We start from the raw sequence: 17,832 nt of genomic DNA, 5'->3' as shown, positions 1-17,832 counted from the left end.
GAATTGTCAATGCAAAAAGGCAACAAGCCACTCGCACACCACCGCAAAAACACACGCAAGTGGCTTTGGGTTTCGTAATATTCATTTGGCTGTCTTTCTTCATTTACGAATTTCATGGATTTCCCTTAAATAATTTTTTTTTTGTTGCTGCTGGTTGAGAAACCCAAGTGACTTTCACTGCCAGGCCAACGAAAATACAAAAATACAAAAATAACGAAAAAGACCAACTGACTGACTGACTGAGTGACTCTGCCACATAAAACCAGCAAGTTAACTGGATTTCATTAAATTTATACTTTATTTTGTTGTTGCTGTTTTGTGTAATTCTCTTGTTACTTTTAGCGGGATGAAAGTTCACACTTGTCGGTTACTTCATTTGCTAACTTTGGGATAACTGAATAAAAGATAGATTTATTTAAAGGACTCACAATTGCTTTGACAAAATGTATGCCTAAAGTTTGCATAATATTTTTGAAAGCGGAACTAACACTTGTTATTAAATTTAGCCTGTGGTTGGGATTATGGCAGTTTAAATATTGTATAACTTTATAAACAAGGTGAGAAGATATGTACTTCACATATGGCTTTTAAAAATATATATTATAAATAATAATATAATTTATATCTTATTAAGATTTATAATATTATATATTATATTTGATCATATATCATAGGTATATATATTTTATCCTATTAAAACTGGTTTTTTTTAATAATAATAGATCTTAAAACGTTTGATCTTTAAGTTTACTAAGCTTTGGCTTGTTCATTGTCTATTTATTTCCATTTTCGATTAAAAAGTTTTTTGAGAGCCCTGAATAGTAAAAAATATAATAATATATCAAACAGCTTCCTTTTTAAAAGTGGTATTCATTTTTTCATCTTATAATTAATTTTATCAACTTTATATTATCTAACATCTATAATGTTTGATACTTCATTTCGCAGGATATTTCCAACAAGCGATTATTAAAAGACCGATTTCGATTTAAAAATTGTAGTTTTCTTTTAATAGAACCGCTTGAGTGGTTTTCTTCCACTGGCGATTGGACGTTTTAATAATAGTATTTTTTTATTTAAGCTTTTTTATATTTGTTACCTTTTTTACGTTGGACGTTTTAATAATAGGATTTTGTTATTTCAGCTTTTTTTACCTTTATTACTGTTTGTACTTTTAAAAATCTATATCGTATATCATACAAATTTGGTCCTATACCATTTTCATTGGAGGGTTCTTTCAACTTACGAGTATATAAGGACTGATGTCGATTTAAAAATTGTAGTTTACCTTTAATAGAACCGCTGGAGTTGTTTTGTCCCACTGGCGATTGGACGTTGCTTTGACCGAGGTTGTTTGCGTGTGCTTCCAGTTTCGAAGTGACGCTGCTCCACATGTCAAACATACGTTGCGTATACATAATTATTAATGGGAAATGCGAAGCTTTGGTGACGTTTGTAACGTTTGCTGTTGCTGTTGTTGTTGCTCTTGTTGCCGCTGCAGTTGATTGGTGAAATAGTTATGGTTATAGTTGTGGCTACGGTTATGTACACTTGCTATCAGTTGTTGCAACCGCCGATGAACACGGGCACTCACACAGACGGCCATACGCGGCGTATGCGCAATCTTTTACTTTTCTTCTGCTCTCTGCAGCTGAATGAATTCGATATTTTGGGGTTTTTTTGTAAATATGTAAAACGTTGTATACAGTATTTAGTATATAGATATATATATATATATAACTTTATATGTAGCTGCCCTTCGGATCCAATTGTATTAGCCAATCAATCGTCTTATTGCACTTGGTCTTTAGCTTTTAGTCCGCAGATTGATTTTAATATTTTATGAATGAATTTTCAGCGCTTTTCGCATTCAGTGTGAATCAAGAACTATCACAGTGTGTGTGGGTGTTTTTTTTTTGTTTTTGTTTTTGTGAGACGGGGCGGGGGGCGGTGTGGGGGGGCTTGCCAATCGATATATATATGTGTATATATATTTTATATATTTTATATCTATATGTATGTATATAATGATCTAACGTTGTCAGGCCTGTAGGTACTAAATTGTTGATGTTGTTTGGATCTGATGTTATATGTTGCTGCTGCCGCTTAATTATCTGCTTATTTGTCTGTTTTTTTATTTTGTTTATCAAACTATTTGTTAATAAGACACTTGTTCGCGTATGTATTAAACTTGTTTTAGTTATCTATCGTTATCGCTATCGTTATCGTTTATTTAAAGCAATTCTCTATGATTTGATAATATCTATTTAAATCGAACTTGCAACTTTAACCCTTTTGCAGTATGTGCAGATTGTTGTTGTTGCTGTTGCTGCTATTGTTGTTGCTGCTGTAGCTTTTGTTGTTTTTGGTTGCTTTGGGCAGTTGTTGTTGTTGTTGCTGCTGCTGCTGCTTTATCACTTTCACTGCGTTGTTGTTGTTGCTGCTGCTTCTACGGTTGCTGTGATTTTTATTGTGTTGCTTGTTGCTGTTGTTGTTGCTGCTGCTGCTGCTGCTGGTTTCCTTATTGTTGCTGCTGCTGCCTTTGTTGTTGCTATGCTCATTGTTTTGTCGATTTCTCTGTTTTGCTTGATTCCAAATCAAAATTTCCAAAAATACGAAAATTTCACGACAATTAATTCCGGAAGACATTTAGGCGCAATCTGTTTCTCATCGATTCGAACTGTCGCTGCCTTGGAAACGTTCATCTGTTATATTCAATATGCGTCTTTTATTCAGGCCCTTGGCTTGAACACTTTGATGTACAAAATGGTTTGGCCAGTTATGTAAATACTCTTGCTACGCACTGTCAGCCATGGCCAAATCATGGCATTCAGCATATTGCACGGGAATGGTGTCTGCAGGGGGGAAATCGATATAGAAAAACGCACGATCTTCGATTGGTCGATAACCAAAGATCTTCGATTGGTCGTCAACCGAAGATCTTCGATTGGTCGATAACCAAAGATCGATCGATTTGAGACCGAGTGTGTGTGTGGCGTTATTCATTTAATTACTATTTCTTTGACTCTCAGTTATAAAAATGAGAAAATAGGAAAACAACAGTTTAAGATAAGCTCGACATTTTTTAAGATAACGAAATAATAAAAAAAAAATCTCTTTATATATGTTCTTCAAATTCAGTTCAATTACATAATATTAAATGTTCTTATTAACATCTTAGTTGACATTTAAACTTAGTAGAAGCCTACGTCGAAAGTCAAAAACACAACTATATTATCATCATATCATACTATACTATCCACCCTCATCGCAATACATAAAATAAGTTAAGTCCCCAAACCTTACAATGGAAACTTTAAAGTTTTTATAGATCAAAAACGTGTATTATACCTAAAGACATTAAAGTACTATAAAATCAGATAATCCTAATAAATCTATAATCCTCTAGTAACAACATATACCAGATGGTTAAACTAATCCTTTCAAGCCCCGTCTATACCAACCTATGTTTTTATTTAATCCAACAGATACAGCACATGACATAATGTATCTCATAATTGAAAACCCATATTTTGCCCGTGCAGGCTTCGCGATTCAGGAACTGTGCCGAACCCCAAACCCCAAACCCCAGAGCATAACCCCTAGCTCTCCCTTTTTTCGGGTGGCAACTCCCTTGGGGCCGCTGATGACTATGTGGACATGAACATGGAAAATCGATAGAGAAATGGGATTTAAGGGTGCCCAGACAGACGGCGGGGGTTCGCTGTGAAATGCAGCGCATAAATCTCGTCGCCTAGCATAGTGGGTGTGTTCGTGTGATAGTGTGGGTAAACATAGAAAAAAGTTCTATGACCCAAAGCTCAAACACACACACACACCTACAAGCACATGCACAGTGGAAAAACGAGCGACAAACGAGCCGGCAAACCCAATGAATATAAAAACATTTTTACTTTTCTCTCTCTTTCTTTTTTTTTGGGGTGGCTAGGGGGGGGGTAGGGGGGTGTAATCACTTTGTTGGTGGTTTGGGGGTGGCTTTGGGTGGCCATGCGGAAGCCTCTGGCAGACATATAAAATACGTCACCAAAGCGACAGCAACAACACTGAAATTGTGCCAGCTCAGAAACAGAGAGAAAGAGAGAGAGAGAAAGGGACAGGGAGCGGGAGCGGGAAATTTACATATAGACAAAACGCAAAGAAAACGCTGAAAGGAAAATGAAAATGAATAGCCCCACCACAGTGGAAATGAAAAATTCTCTCGCAGCGACAACGAACTTACTAACGGTACTAAAGCTAACGAGCCGGTCAAGCCGATGATGAAGCAGGGCGAAAGAGAAAGAAAGAGAGAGAGAGAGTGTGTGCTGAGAGAGGGGGCAGTGGGGCGGTGGGCGGCAGAAGCCGAAGGCGGTTACAGTTACAACAGCAACAGAGCGACAGCAAAGCAGACGACAAAGTTTACAAGGCAGCGCTGCCGGCGTCGCAGTTGCAGCGCTGCTGTTGTGTTGTTGTTGCTGCTGCTGCTGCTTCTGTTGCCGTCGCAGTACGTTGACGCCGACGAAAAAGACCAATGACCTATGGGTGGGCCATGCCGCTGCCCCCACTTTTCCGCCTGGGACTTCTGCTTAGGCTGTTTTCCGCTTCTACACGGCCAGAAAGGCAATACGAAATGATGATCGGAATTGGTAAGCCCTTTGAGTCCTAATTCTCTATCATATCTGTGTAGTAATGATCTCTTAACCTCATACATATGTAATCATGTAATCAAAGGTAACCTCCTCAAATTTCCATTTCCCTATCAAATCTATATAGTTATGATCTCAGAACCTCATGAGTTTCCTCATAAGAACCTACTATTTAGTAATAATTATTAGTAATAATTTCATAACTATTAACATTTTTCAAAAGTCTAATATTTTTCTTGTAAGATCCTAGCTCTTTGTTTGTACATCTTAGATAAAATAAATTCCTAACTCTCTGTTTATAATTCTTAGATATTTTATATTTATAAAGTTGCTTAAAGTCATCAATAACGTATTATAAGTATGATAAGTTTTCATATTCGGTATCTGTTATATTTTTATAAAAATAAAGTCCTAACTCTTTGCTTATAGTTCATATATCTTTTTCATTTATCATTATCTTTGAAACTATTAAAATGTAATTGCTTAAAAACATTAATAGGGTATTAATTTAAATAAGTTTTCATATTTGGTATCTATTATTTTTCTAAAAAATAAAGTCCTAACTCTTTGCCTATAGTTCTTATATCTTTTTCCTATATCGTTATCTTTGAAACTATTAAAATGTAGTATTAAAATTCAGTTTACTATCAGATCATTTTTTTATGAAGTACTTAACTTTAATATCTTCTTTTTAAAAAACAAAAAACAGTGTTTCAATAATATATATTAATATAAATGATATCTCATCAAACGTAAACTATAATTCCCAAAAAAAATATCTCCAAGAACGGAGCTGTTGGAATATTTTCTCTACGTGCTTCCCCAGTTGTTGTTGTTGCTGGGGTGGCACACTTATGGGGCGACACATGGAGTGTGCGAGTGTGTGTGCCGCCCGTGTGTGTGCTTAGCAATGTTGTTCCACTAACGGTAATGCAAACAGTCGACTAAAAAGGCAGGAGAAGCAGCCGAGGCAGCAGAGGCAGTGGAAAAGGAGGCGCAGAGTGGGTGGTGCTGGCGACGACCGACTTTGCTCTGCTCTGAACTCGGCTGAACTGAAAAGTCGGTGCAAGCACTCGTACTGCCGCCTCCAAACTGCTTCTAACGACAACAATAACAATTGTTGATAATCATAAGTTGCCACAATGGACACAGACAGAAAACTGCAGCGGCAACAAAGGGGCCAGAAGCTGTGGACAAGAAAAGGGCATAGCATCTCGTGATTCTGTATTCGGTCTCCTAAGATCCTAAGACAATGGGCCCAGAAGCCCCGAGTAACAGATACCAGGAGCCCTATAAAAATTGCGAAAAGCTTTCAGCTGACAGTTGGGCATAGTTCCTCCAAAAAGGGGTTGTTAATTGGGGGAAACTATTTCCTATATGGGATGGCCAAAGGGGACATAACCGTTGTTAGAATCACTTGGTTAGAATCTGAGAATTATACTCAGGGCATCCGGTTTATAGAGAAACATCAGTTGAAACTATTTAATCCAAATATAATACATCCTATCCTCCTTTTAAACAAATTTCATAAGATTCGTAAGATAATCAGTAAGATCATTCGGCTTAGTATTCCAAGGAGTACTATCATCTTTAGACCCTAAAGTTCTTTTAAAAGTGGAAACTAAACAAAGGAATCTCTTTACTTTTCTTCTCTTTTCTACTCCATTTTCGATTATAATACTAACTTTTGAAATATCATCTGGGTCTATATAATCTATAAAAAATATTACCAAGTTACTTGGTGTTTATTAAGATTGTGTTTGACTTTAAAGTGTCGTTGAACTTGTAGTTCTCAGACTTTAAGCCAAAAAAACTACAAAATATCGAACTGTTCAATTAAATTTCATCGCCTTGCATTTAGTTATTCAAGTATTAGGCACGTGTACTTAATAAGCCCCCAAGTGTCAGAACCTATAGAGCACCTATAAAACAAGCAAGCCTAAACGATGTCATAAATTTCCGTTTCCCAATCATTAAATCCCCGATCGTGTGATATATCCGAAAACTGGTGGTTAGCTATCCAATTAGAGGCAAATAGATTATTCCAATAAATTATCCAATTTGCGAGGGCGACGTGTTGCGATGAGGGATTTTCTCGATGGATTTTTATTTTTGTTAATAATATTTTGTGTTATCCTTGAGCCACACACACACACACACACTTGGGCTGATGGAACGTACACATACACGGAAATTGGCTTTGTTTTTGTTGCACAATCTTTTGGGGGGAAAGGTTGTGGGAGGGATTCTCCTGGGTTTTTTTTTAGGGAGTATTACGTCACTGGCACTTCCGTTTCCGTTTTGTGTGTTTTTATTTTTTATAGCGAGAGAGAGAGAGAGAGAGAGGGCGCGCAATTGCAGTTGCAGTTTTAGGCACGATGTGGAATTTGAATGCACACGATATTGATTGATTGACTGGTACTGTATATATAGCGATATCCTATGATTCTGTTTTGATCTGAAACCGAACAAACTTCATCTGCCGCCGCATGTTGCAAGGCTCTTATTTTGTATCTCTTTCATTAGCACACACTCGCGTTTCGAAGTTTTGCCTTTTGTGGAGTAATCTTTCTTCTTCTCGATTTGATTTTCGGGGGGTTTTTCTCGGCAGAGTGGTTAGAGGGGGGGTGGTGAGGCGTTTTGGGGGATTTGGGGGGCAAAACGCATAGGCACACGCACAGACACAGACACACGCGCGCACACACACACGAGCGATGCGATGGGAAATAAAACGGTACAGAGTATAAACAACAACAACAAATAATTAATAATAAAGATACAACGCGCCACGCATCGTAACCCGCCGCCGCGAAACGCTCAATACGAGGTGTAGCTGAAGAGTGCCGCAAAATGTTATCGACTGTTCGTTGTCGTCGTGCGGCGGCGGCAGCGACGCCGGCCGCGCTGCAGCAGCGCCGCAATGCGGCAGCAGAGGCTCCCCAAAAGAGCGGCACCGCGTTGGAGTGAGAGCGCAAGAGAGAGAAGTGGGTATATGTGTCTCTGTGCCGATGACTTCTTCTTCCTTAGTTCGCTGCCCCAACCCCCCGGCCACCCGCCGCCGCCACTCCCCACCCCTGCTTTTGCAACGTCCGCTTTGTGCCGTTCATTCGCTATGGCAACCGCTCGCCAGCGAAAGAGTCGACAATCAGCTGTTATCGCGGGGGCTCTGGCTCTCCTCTCTCCACTCACCTCTCTCTCGCTCTCTTCTCGCTCTGAGGGGAGTTACTGCGCTTCTCTTTGGGCCAAAGAGAGAAAGCGGGAGCTTTTGGCGCTTCCTTCAATTAGCAGGTCAATTGCTTTTTAGGCCAAAATGTGTGCACTGCAGTTGCAATTTAATTGCACTTCTTACTTTTCAACGGGCGACTGGGCCAATTGTCTCAAAATGCCTTTAGCGGGTCGGAAGTGGAAAATTGGCCCTAAATTATACCGCCCGAGTCCTGTCAACAAGCATTCGGTTATTGAATTTTCTCTGTGGGCCTTTAATAGGGCTGATAAAATGCAGGAAAGTGGTTACATATGGTTGCCTTTAAAGCGCCATAAGGTAGGCAACACATTTTAACATTCAACAAAAGCGAGTATCTCGTAGTCGGGCATTGACTACAGAATCTCTTTTACATATAGAAATATCTTCTTAAAGTATTTTAAAAATTCTTGAGCTAATAAAATTTTACTTTAATGTAATACAGTCGATTTTTTCAGGCTCGAAGTCCCCATAAGTCGAACTAGTTTTATTGGCAATAGGGAGTATAAAATGTCTTTTAAATTTTCAAGTCGATAGTGGTTCAAGTTATGGAAGTTCGGAATTCTTAGGCAAAATATTTATTCAATTTCAAGGTTCAAGAAAATTGTAAGAATCTCCCTGTTTAAGGAAATATTAAAAATAAATCTATTCTGTGATTACAATTCATTACAAAAAAATGTTAACCAATAATTTTATAACTTTACATTTTTATTTACTGCTTCCTGCAGCAACATTGCATTTCCTTAAAATTGAAAGTATACAAATATTTAAATAATAAAGTATTGTATAATATCACAAGTTCTTAAATAATGCAGACATAAAAAATTGGGTTAAGTCTCATACATTTTTATTAATTTTAAAAATATTCAACCCATTACGTTGGCCACAAAATATAAATAGCCAAAAAAATCACCGAGCATCAAGGTGAACTGCACACGGAGTTTGCTGGCCAATTAAAAATGTTAAAATTAGTTTAAATCATTTTGCAATTTGCTTTCGAAGTTTGCCAAAATGAAAAGCATGCGAAAAAATCAAAAATAAAAAAGTAATTTTCCATGCAAATGTTAAAAACGCGAAAGAAACAAACTTCACACAAGTTATAAATTAATATTTCGCTAACGTTAATTTATGTATTTTCGTAGACGTTCGATACTAAAGCCATTAACTTTGCATCTCGCAGATACAAAGATACACGTGTGTGCAGCATAATTTGGATTTTGCATAGACGAGAAAGAGATGAGACGGTTGGGTTACGAAATCGCCAGGCAAAATCGTTGAAGTTTGGCAAAATCGAAAATATGATAATGAAACTTCGCCGCGCTCGATTGGAGACGAAATCTCATGCGGCGCTGACCTGGCTAATAGCCACGGATCCAATCCAGGTCCAGACGACCGGCCAATAAGCAGAAGATTCATGCATGAAATGCAAAGCGTTGTCCAACCAAATTATAATGAACCTGGCTCCGATTCATATGGGAAATTACAACAATAAGCCCCGCCAATATGCCCCTTCGCAAAAGTGATAGTGCGAGTCCCAGTGGCGCAGATACATATCTCGTAATCCCCCGATTGCGAGATCTTCGACGGCGGCGACAGAAACGGCGAACTGCCAAAGTCCATCGACCACGTTCAGGGTCGCCCCATCCGCAGAAAGGTTCGGATGAAGAAAACCTTTATGTTTTTAGATTTACATTTTTTTTGCCAACTACCATTATGTGGGCTAATCATTGTCAAATCCGCTTGTGAAGAGGAGGGCTCTGAACGGGTTTTAAAAAAGACTTAAATCATTTTGGAAATTTCACGCCACAGGTACTTTAACAATCAATAATTTTTAAATTCCCTTGAAATTAGAAATTAGTTTAAACATGCATTCCAAATGGAAAAATACTGACTTAAACATTTTTGGAGTTTTAAAAATAACTCTTAAGTGGGCGTATTATATTTATTATTAAGTCATATAAATGTAAATTGTATCTGTAATGCCTGTTTAGTAAAAATATAAAATGATATATTAAATTACATGTAAGATATATTTTTCAAGAAAGGCTTTAAATTATAATACGGTAGGGTAACGAAAAACATTCGGTAACTGTAAAGGAACTTCTATCAGAAAAGATCGATCGTTCAGCTTCTGGAATTGAGAAAGCAGAAAATCTGAACACAAATCGAATGATCTATTCTCGTTCTAGTGGGTACAGCAATTAGGTAACCATTCATCGCCACGATCATCAATCACAAGACCAGAATATCCGACGTTTTGGTCACCGCCCCAGCCTGCTAATGAGCCATGCATGTGGACACGGAGGCCCCCAGAGCAAAGATATCAACAGAAGCTATAAAATATAGATCAATCTTGGCCGAAACTGTAGGGCTTCTGCATGAGAAGTCGTGTCAGTGCCTGACACTCATTTGTAGTCATCAAGTGAGCCAAGCCGAGGGAGCAGAATCAAGTCGCTGGCCCGAGGCGCTACCAAATCAATTTTTCAGCTTAGCCGCCCCCTCGCCCTTATCCCACTCTCAGCACTGAAAAAAAAACCATTTACTATAGTTGTAAGATCTTAAGATTTTATTCTATCCCAGAAAAGACTTTTAGCCGAACACATGAAGTCAAAACAAACCATTAATACTCCTTTCTAAATATAATATATTATAGTATTAGGACCTTTCTCTATAAATGGTATACCGCAAATATCCTTTAACCGAATATTAATATTCTGCTAGCTATTAGAAAAAATCTGTGATAATAATAAAAGGTGATACTATCTCCTGATCCTAACTCTAACCTATACTCTTATCAAGTATCCCTTGTTCTACGAGTATTCTAGTCTTATATCTCTCTTCTTATATGGATAGAAAATACCAATCTTTATGATACATTACAATCATATGATATGATATATTTCAATTCCTTTTAAACGTTAATTCTGTATCTTTAAAATGTATCTATGATACCTAACCATCATATGATATGATATTAATCCAACTTTTGTTTCAGTGCATAAACGTTAATTCTGTTCTAGCCAGATACTCTTGGGCTTGGGTTTCGCTCTCAGTCCGTCCCGCTCGCTCCGTTCGAGACTTCATTCAGTTAACTGTATAGATTGTAGTTGACGTTTTTACCGCTAAGGTTCGTGCTACGGTAAAAATATGAGGAGTCGAGCAGAAGAACGGCGGTGGTGTTGCTGTATCTCTTGGTGTTGCTGTGGTTCTTGCTGTTGCTGCTGTGCCGCAACAGCAGTAAAGCGAATATGCCGAGGCAGGGAGAAACGCAAAAACAGCTAACAGAACCTAATGATAAAGAACACCATCTAGACTTGGCCAAAAGCTAGTCAGCCTAGCAGCGGCTTATTTAGTATGTCAAAACATGTTTTTGTTGCTGTTGGTGTTGCTGCTGTTTGTTGACTATGGAAAGTGGGACACATGCCCGTAGCCGCTGGTGTTGCTGTTGTAGCTGTTGCTGCTGCAGCCACACAAAGGTGAATAGCCAATAAATCGAGGCTTGTAAATTGAAATTCTTTTTAGCATGGGGTGTGTACACTGTACACTGTACACTGTGCCCTGTTCACTGTACACAAGTACACCTGTTGTGGCTGTTGCTGTTGCTCTTGGTGTCTTGGTGTTGCTGCTGTCGCTGATGTGTTGCTGATGTGTCAGCCTGTTAATTGCCGCTGGATGCTTGCGCAATGAGCGAGCGTTCATTTGCATAGCTCGGATTCTGGCGGGAATGGGAAGAGAGCGGGTGCTCTATGGGGATATATGTGCGATTATCGGAGCCATCGCTGATCGTCGGTGGTCGCTCTGGGTGAGTGCTCACTGTGGTTAACCGACTGTTGTTCTTCTGCACTTGCAACAAGTGGAATTCTCGATGCTTGCTGGGTTTTATGGGGTGTGAACGCATCATTTGAGGAATCCTTGACTTAAGATCTTTCAATTACTTGCCATAATCACTCATGACAGTTAATGAAGAATTCTTGTGCGAGTGTTTTATGTAAAATCTGAGGAAAATGCTAAGTGCTTATACATACATTATGTATTACGATGTGATATCAGAACTATGGGCTTACTTGTATGTCTCCCATTATTATTTAATCAGAATGTATGTTCTTATACTCCAATTTCAAGTGAATATTTAATATTTGTTTGTTTATTGCATAAATATATTTCCGAAAGGGTGTTTTTATATTAATTTGTGACAAGAAGATCCCTTTTCACACACTATATTAAATATCAAGTAAAGGGTTATCCACCCGTTAAAACTTAACCCTTTCTTTAAATGTGAATACCTTTTGCAAAATATGTTGATGTACACATTCAGTGTGGCGGCAGAGTGCCGGCAGAAAAAAGATTCTACCCCTTGGTTAGCACTTGCTGCTGCCGGTGACCACTGGTTTGACTTTAAATTTTAAAATGATTTAAATATACTTAAATATTGGGTATCTAAGAAGATGCTAATTCAAATATTCCTAAAGAGGGGTTATCTATAGAGATGGTTCTGGTTTCCTTTAAGTAAAAATTACCTGTCATGGCGCCATTGCTGCTGCTGCTGTGTTCTCTGCTGTTGTCTCTGGCCGATGTTGCTGCTGTGGCACTGGCCGAAGTGCCCGGTGTTGCTGATGTGGCTGTTGATGTTGCAGCGGGCTTCTGTGGGGCCAAGGGCGGTGGAGTTCGCTCCTTGGACCGCTTCAGGCTGCCCTCCTGACTGGCATTGCTGGCCATGTTCTTGCACACGGAGCTGATGTTGCTGATGCTGCTGAAGCTACTCAGACTGCTGAAGCTGCTGGAACGGGCCAAGGCAGGTGGATCCGAAAGGAATTTCACCTGCTGCTGCTGTTGCTGTTGCGATTGCTGCTGCTGTTGTTGTGGCCGCGACTGTGCTGGCCTGGTGGTGGCCAATCTTTTGGGTGCCGGCGGCTCTGGTTCAGTCTCTTCCTCGGTCTCGTCCTTTCCCTCCATTTCGAGATCGTCGTTGTCCAAATCCGGCTGGACAGTGGCTATAATGGTGCCCTCCTCGTTGGCCTGCTCGAAGCAGACGTCCAGCAAAGTGGCTCCTCCGCCGGCTTGCAACCCGGCTATATCCTTGAGATCTATCCAACTGGCACCCAGTTTATCCGCATCACTGAGGGGCAGACTCAGCACCCTGGTATCGCCCTCATCCACTATGTGAAAGGATTGCGTGGGCTCGATCTTAACGATAATGGGCTGATTGGCCAGTATCTGGGCGGGTGGTGCACTGCCCAGCAAACTGGCCATGTTCTCCTCCTCCTCGTCGGCGGCCTCCAGTTCGCTGAGCTGCTGTTCTATCTGCAGATAGGTGCTAGAGCTGGAATTGGAGCCCAGGCCAGATTGGGGCTTCAGTACGTCCAGTTTGAGGACGGTGCATTTGTCGGTCTGCTGGTACTGATGCTGCTGCTGGGGGCGTGGCAGGAGGGCCAGGGCGGGGGCTCCCGAGGAAGCAGATCCACCTCCAGATCCCGATCCGTTTCCCTCCGAGATGAAGGTTAGAGGGGGAGAAGTGCCCGTGGATTTGCTGGTCATGGACACGCCACTCCTCGCCGAGTGGATCAGGTGTGGCACGGCTGACGAGGCACCACCACTGGCACCTCCACCACCACCAATGCCACCACTTCTCGCCACAATGGTGGTGGAGACGGGCAGCGGGATTATCGAGATGGAGGGCACCTTGCTGCGCAGATTGGCCACCGCCGCCGCTGTGGCGGCATCGGTACCGATGAACTGCGGTCCGCCGCTGGAGGATTTGCTGCCGCCGGCGGACTTGGCCTGCTGTATCAGCAGGAGATCTCGCGGCCTATCCGTTGTGGCGGCCGTTTCTTCGCCAAAAGTATCTCAAATGTCCCAGCTCTTAGAACACTAAACACTAAACACTCTCTCGTACATACACTTTCACTTTGGTTGATTGCTTAATTTTCTCCCTTATTTATTTACTTTTTCTTTTTTGTTTTTTTGTTTTATAAGGTGTAGAAGCACAACATCGAAATAAATTTGAAAATCAGCCTTACGAAAGTGCACTTAAAAAATTGTCGACGACTAAACAAGTTCATTCATTCTGCATTTGCCTCGATTGCTTGTCAATTGGTGTAGATACCCCTGGAGAGGGGTGGTTAAATGAGGTGGGGGGAGGGGGGATGGGTGGCTTGAAAGGGGGTTTCTCAGGGGCGTAGTGGGGTCTACAGATGCACCTGTGCGTTTCGTTTCGTTCGGTTTCGTTTTAAGTTCGTTTTGCAGCTGGAAATACGCGTCGTATACTTAACGTAACTTTGTGCGATGGCCAGAGTTTGAGTTTGCGTTTCAGTTTAATGCTTTGGTTTTTGAGTACATTTTGGTTAGTCTTTCTTATGGTTATTGTTTATTTCATTTTGTTAATAACTATTATGCAGCAATTGTGGCTGTGTTTTGATGACTGCGCCTGTTTCTGTATCTGTGTCCTACGCTTTTGAACGTTGTCATCCTCGTTTTCGTGTCCTGCTGCTGCGGTTGTTGCTGCTGTTGCTGTTGCTGTTGCTGTTGCTGCTGTTGCTGTTGCTGCTGTTGCTGCTGTTGCTGCTGCTCCTGCTGCTGCTGCACATGCAACGCGTCGCCGCTGGATGGCTGCAAGGCTGCGCTGCAGCATTCGCTTTTGCCAGCGCCATTGGAACTCGACCACGTCAAAACAGTTGGAAGTGTGCCTCGGGTTCTGGATGTGGATATAGATGTGCCTGTGGATGTGGCAATGTTGCTGTTGATTTCCCACATTGCGGCACGCAACCCTATGCAACCACCACCTCGGAAGCCACCTCCATCCTTGCAACAACAACAACCACCAGCTGTGTGTGTGGAAAGTGGCTTTAATAATCGATTTTTCAGCGGCACACTTGGCAATCAATATTTGGCAGGCACTAGCATGTAGCTTTCGCTTTTCCAAAAAGATATTGTATCTTTTACTATCCTTTATTATCCTTTAATTACTGTATACACCACTTATTTATGCAGTTTATTTCACTTATGTTTTGGGGGTTGGAAAATGTTGAGATACACTATTTGAATTTATCTATTTTCCTATTTTCACTTTCCGATTTTTAAGGGCTTATTGCACCGCGCGCGTTTTTTGTGACTCCTTTTTTTGCGATTTGGAGTAGCAGCTGACCGGAGCTGCGTCCTTTACAGGAATGTGTCCCAAATTCGAGTGCCACAAACACAGTTCGTTCTGCCGCTGCACAAACTTTCCGTTTCGTGGGGGTTGCGCCTCAGTTTCTGGGAAAATCCTGGCGTTCGTGTGTGTGTGCGTGTGTGTATATCCGCATGCAAGTTGAAAAATGGGACTCGCTGCGAACTGCTGGCGGAAAATAGGGTTAGTAGGCATAATGCCAAGTGCATAGCCAGGAAAAACTGGAAGCCACGGCACGAGGGAAAACGAGCACAGGCGAACGTTGTTGCGCAGCTTTTCCACCCTTAGATTCTCTGTGGGGTGGGAGGGGGCGCACAGGCCAGGGAAATTCCCGGCGTGGTGGGAAAGAGTCACGGGAAATTTCTGCACGCCCGTGGTGGAAATTCCAAGGGCGGTAGAATTTGAACCGGTCTAATGTCTTTGCAACTTAACCTTATGGTAACTTCTATAGCCTTATGATACTTGTTTAAATTTCGACTGACTGATTCAATATATTTAAATAAGATTTTTTTAAAAAAGGATCTCAATCATATTTTATGAATTTATGTTCTGATATTCCATTGGTAGGTAGTTTAACTTTATTTAAATAAATCTAGTCTCTTAGGCTAAATAAAGCCAGTGTCATGTGCTTCCTTAACTAATCCTCACTGAATGAAGTTAATAAATATCTATAAGTCTTCTTAACTTCACTCAATCAAAAAGAATATCTTTTCCTTCAAAATTTTTTGTTTGGGATGAGAAAAAATAAAAAAGAACTTCAAAACAGTTGTTAAATGTAAGTACTTTGATTAAAAGTAACATTTAGAATACTAGGTAATTATCATGTTCAAAAAACAGATTTTATATCTTTAATTTATTTATTGTACTCTGTTGCCAAAAGTTTAAAACTTAAGGTACAGGGAGGAATCGGCCATAGTTGCTAAGACTTTCGGCCGGACTAAATTGTATTTACAGGTTTACTTAATAACTAGAATTTTACATATGGGTAGGAAGAGAAGGAGATTAACAATTTAAATGAGTTGAAGTAGGTTAGCTGATTTGAGAAAGTTAAGAATTTGCTGGATATTTTCATATGAAGGGTTAATTAAGAGATCAGATAGTTTTATATTTGAGTTACTAGGTCTATGCGTTTGAAATGCGGTGCAGTCGTTGAGGATATGTGAGATCGATATGGCGTCTGTGGTGCAGAATCGGCATTGGCTGTTTATTGGCTGGGAGAATCGGTATTCGTGTGTCAATTTTGTGTGTCCTAGCCGAAGCCTAATGATCTTGGTAATTTCTTTCCTTGGCAAGCTGCAAAGTTGTGTGTTTTTGGCGTAGTTGTTGATGCTTATCATCTCTGGGTTAATGGCTTGGTACCAAGGGGATGCTTTCTGTTGTAGGTTTGTGTTGTTTTGAAGTATATTCGTTTTTAAAAGTTTGTTAATGTCCGTGCGGTTTAGATTTGGGATGGAAATTAGGGGTGATCTTGTTGCATCTTTCGCTGCTGTGTCGGCGCATTCGTTACCTTTGATCCCAATGTGACTAGGGACCCAGAGTAACATGATTTTTGGGGCGAGTTTTATGATTAATTCCCGGATCGATGTAGTGTAAAATGACACGTTGTTACAATTAAGGACAGCTTCCAAGGTTGACAGTGAATCGGAACAAATGCAGGTTTTACCTCTTTTCTTCTCGGCTATTTTAACAGCTTCCAGAATCGCGATTGCCTCTGCTGTGTATACTGAGGAGTAAGTTGGTAGGACAGCTTGCTTGATAATTTCCTCTTCTGTGGTAACTGCTAGCCCTATTATTTCTTTGTTTTATGTCCAGGAACTTTTTCAGGTAAATATCTTTGTTCGTAGTCGATTTTTTGGCACTGCTTAATTGGATATCTATTAAGCTTGTGTCCATAAGCCAGGGTGGTTTTATTGATTTGGGCTTGTAAGGAGCTTGGGTTGGGATATCGAGGTGTTGGCAGCTATTAATGCATTGGTTGATGGTAGAGTTTCTGTATTTTTTATTTTTGTTTTTGGAGATCCGCTGTATGATTTGGTTGAGCGGGGTATCTTTGGCCTGAAGAATAGTGTGGATTGATTTTGCTTTTAGGTATTCGGTTCTATTTTCTATTGATTGGATGTTTGCTTCAAGGTAGAGGTTATTTGTTGGCGTAGAGCAAAAGGCTCCTAATGATGTTCGTAGTGCGGAATTTAGTAGGGTTTTGATTGGTTTTAGCATAGATTTCTTTGACGTGCCGTATATAGGAAGGGCGTAATCTATCTTAGAGATGCATAGGCTTTTAACGATTTCGATTAAGGTATGTGGGTGGCTATTGTATTTTCCGCTGGATAAGCATTTTATTATGTTTAGGGATTTGTCTATTGATTTTTGTAGTTTCTTAATGTGGGGCTTAAATTTATATTTGTGGTCAAAATGTAGTCCTAATAACGACAGTTCCGTAACCGTTTTGATGGTCGTATCTTGTGTTGATACCTGGCATGAGCAGGCTCTCTTCCTGCAAATGTGGATGTGCTTGCATTTTGAAACAGAGAGCATTGCTCCTGATTTTTGGCACCAAGCGTTGATTTCGTTAAATAGGTTATTCAGGTTTATCAAGACATTTTTTTCTCGTTTTAAATTGATAAATATGTTAAAGTCATCGGCGTATGCTGTGTGGGTAAGGTTTTTGTATTTGTCTAAGATATCGGAGAGGCTGTTGAACGCGATAAGGAAAAGTATAACCGAAAGTGGGGATCCTTGCGGTATACCGTTGTGTAGTGGTTGTATCGTCGACGTGCTATGATTGG

General features: G+C 40.3%; 2 protein-coding genes across 3 annotated transcripts in view; both read right to left on the bottom strand.

Moving 5' to 3' along the window:
- LOC119549404 (probable nuclear hormone receptor HR3) overlaps positions 1-13,718 on the bottom strand; it is a 34,662-nt gene extending 20,944 nt beyond the window's left edge. Inside the window, exon 1 of one of the 2 annotated variants that reach the window (XM_037857458.1) lies at positions 12,402-13,718. In XM_037857458.1, the coding sequence (XP_037713386.1) occupies positions 12,402-13,419 (1,018 nt within the window). In that variant the 5' untranslated portion in view covers positions 13,420-13,718. Of the gene's footprint in view, positions 1-1,288; positions 1,419-12,401 lie in introns of those variants that run through there. The other variant, XM_037857459.1, reaches the window with a different exon arrangement.
- LOC119549405 (putative uncharacterized protein DDB_G0294196) lies at positions 13,584-15,214 on the bottom strand. Its single transcript, XM_037857461.1, has one exon. The coding sequence runs from the start codon at positions 14,632-14,634 to the stop codon at positions 14,272-14,274; it is 363 nt and encodes a 120-aa protein (XP_037713389.1). The 5' UTR covers positions 14,635-15,214; the 3' UTR covers positions 13,584-14,271.
- Positions 15,215-17,832: the final 2,618 nt, after the last annotated feature.

The sequence above is a fragment of the Drosophila subpulchrella genome, chromosome 2R, assembly GCF_014743375.2.
Source record: "Drosophila subpulchrella strain 33 F10 #4 breed RU33 chromosome 2R, RU_Dsub_v1.1 Primary Assembly, whole genome shotgun sequence".
Taxonomy (NCBI): domain Eukaryota; kingdom Metazoa; phylum Arthropoda; class Insecta; order Diptera; family Drosophilidae; genus Drosophila; species Drosophila subpulchrella.
Note: the sequence above shows the minus strand (reverse complement) of the source record. Positions and strands in the feature narration are given on the sequence as shown.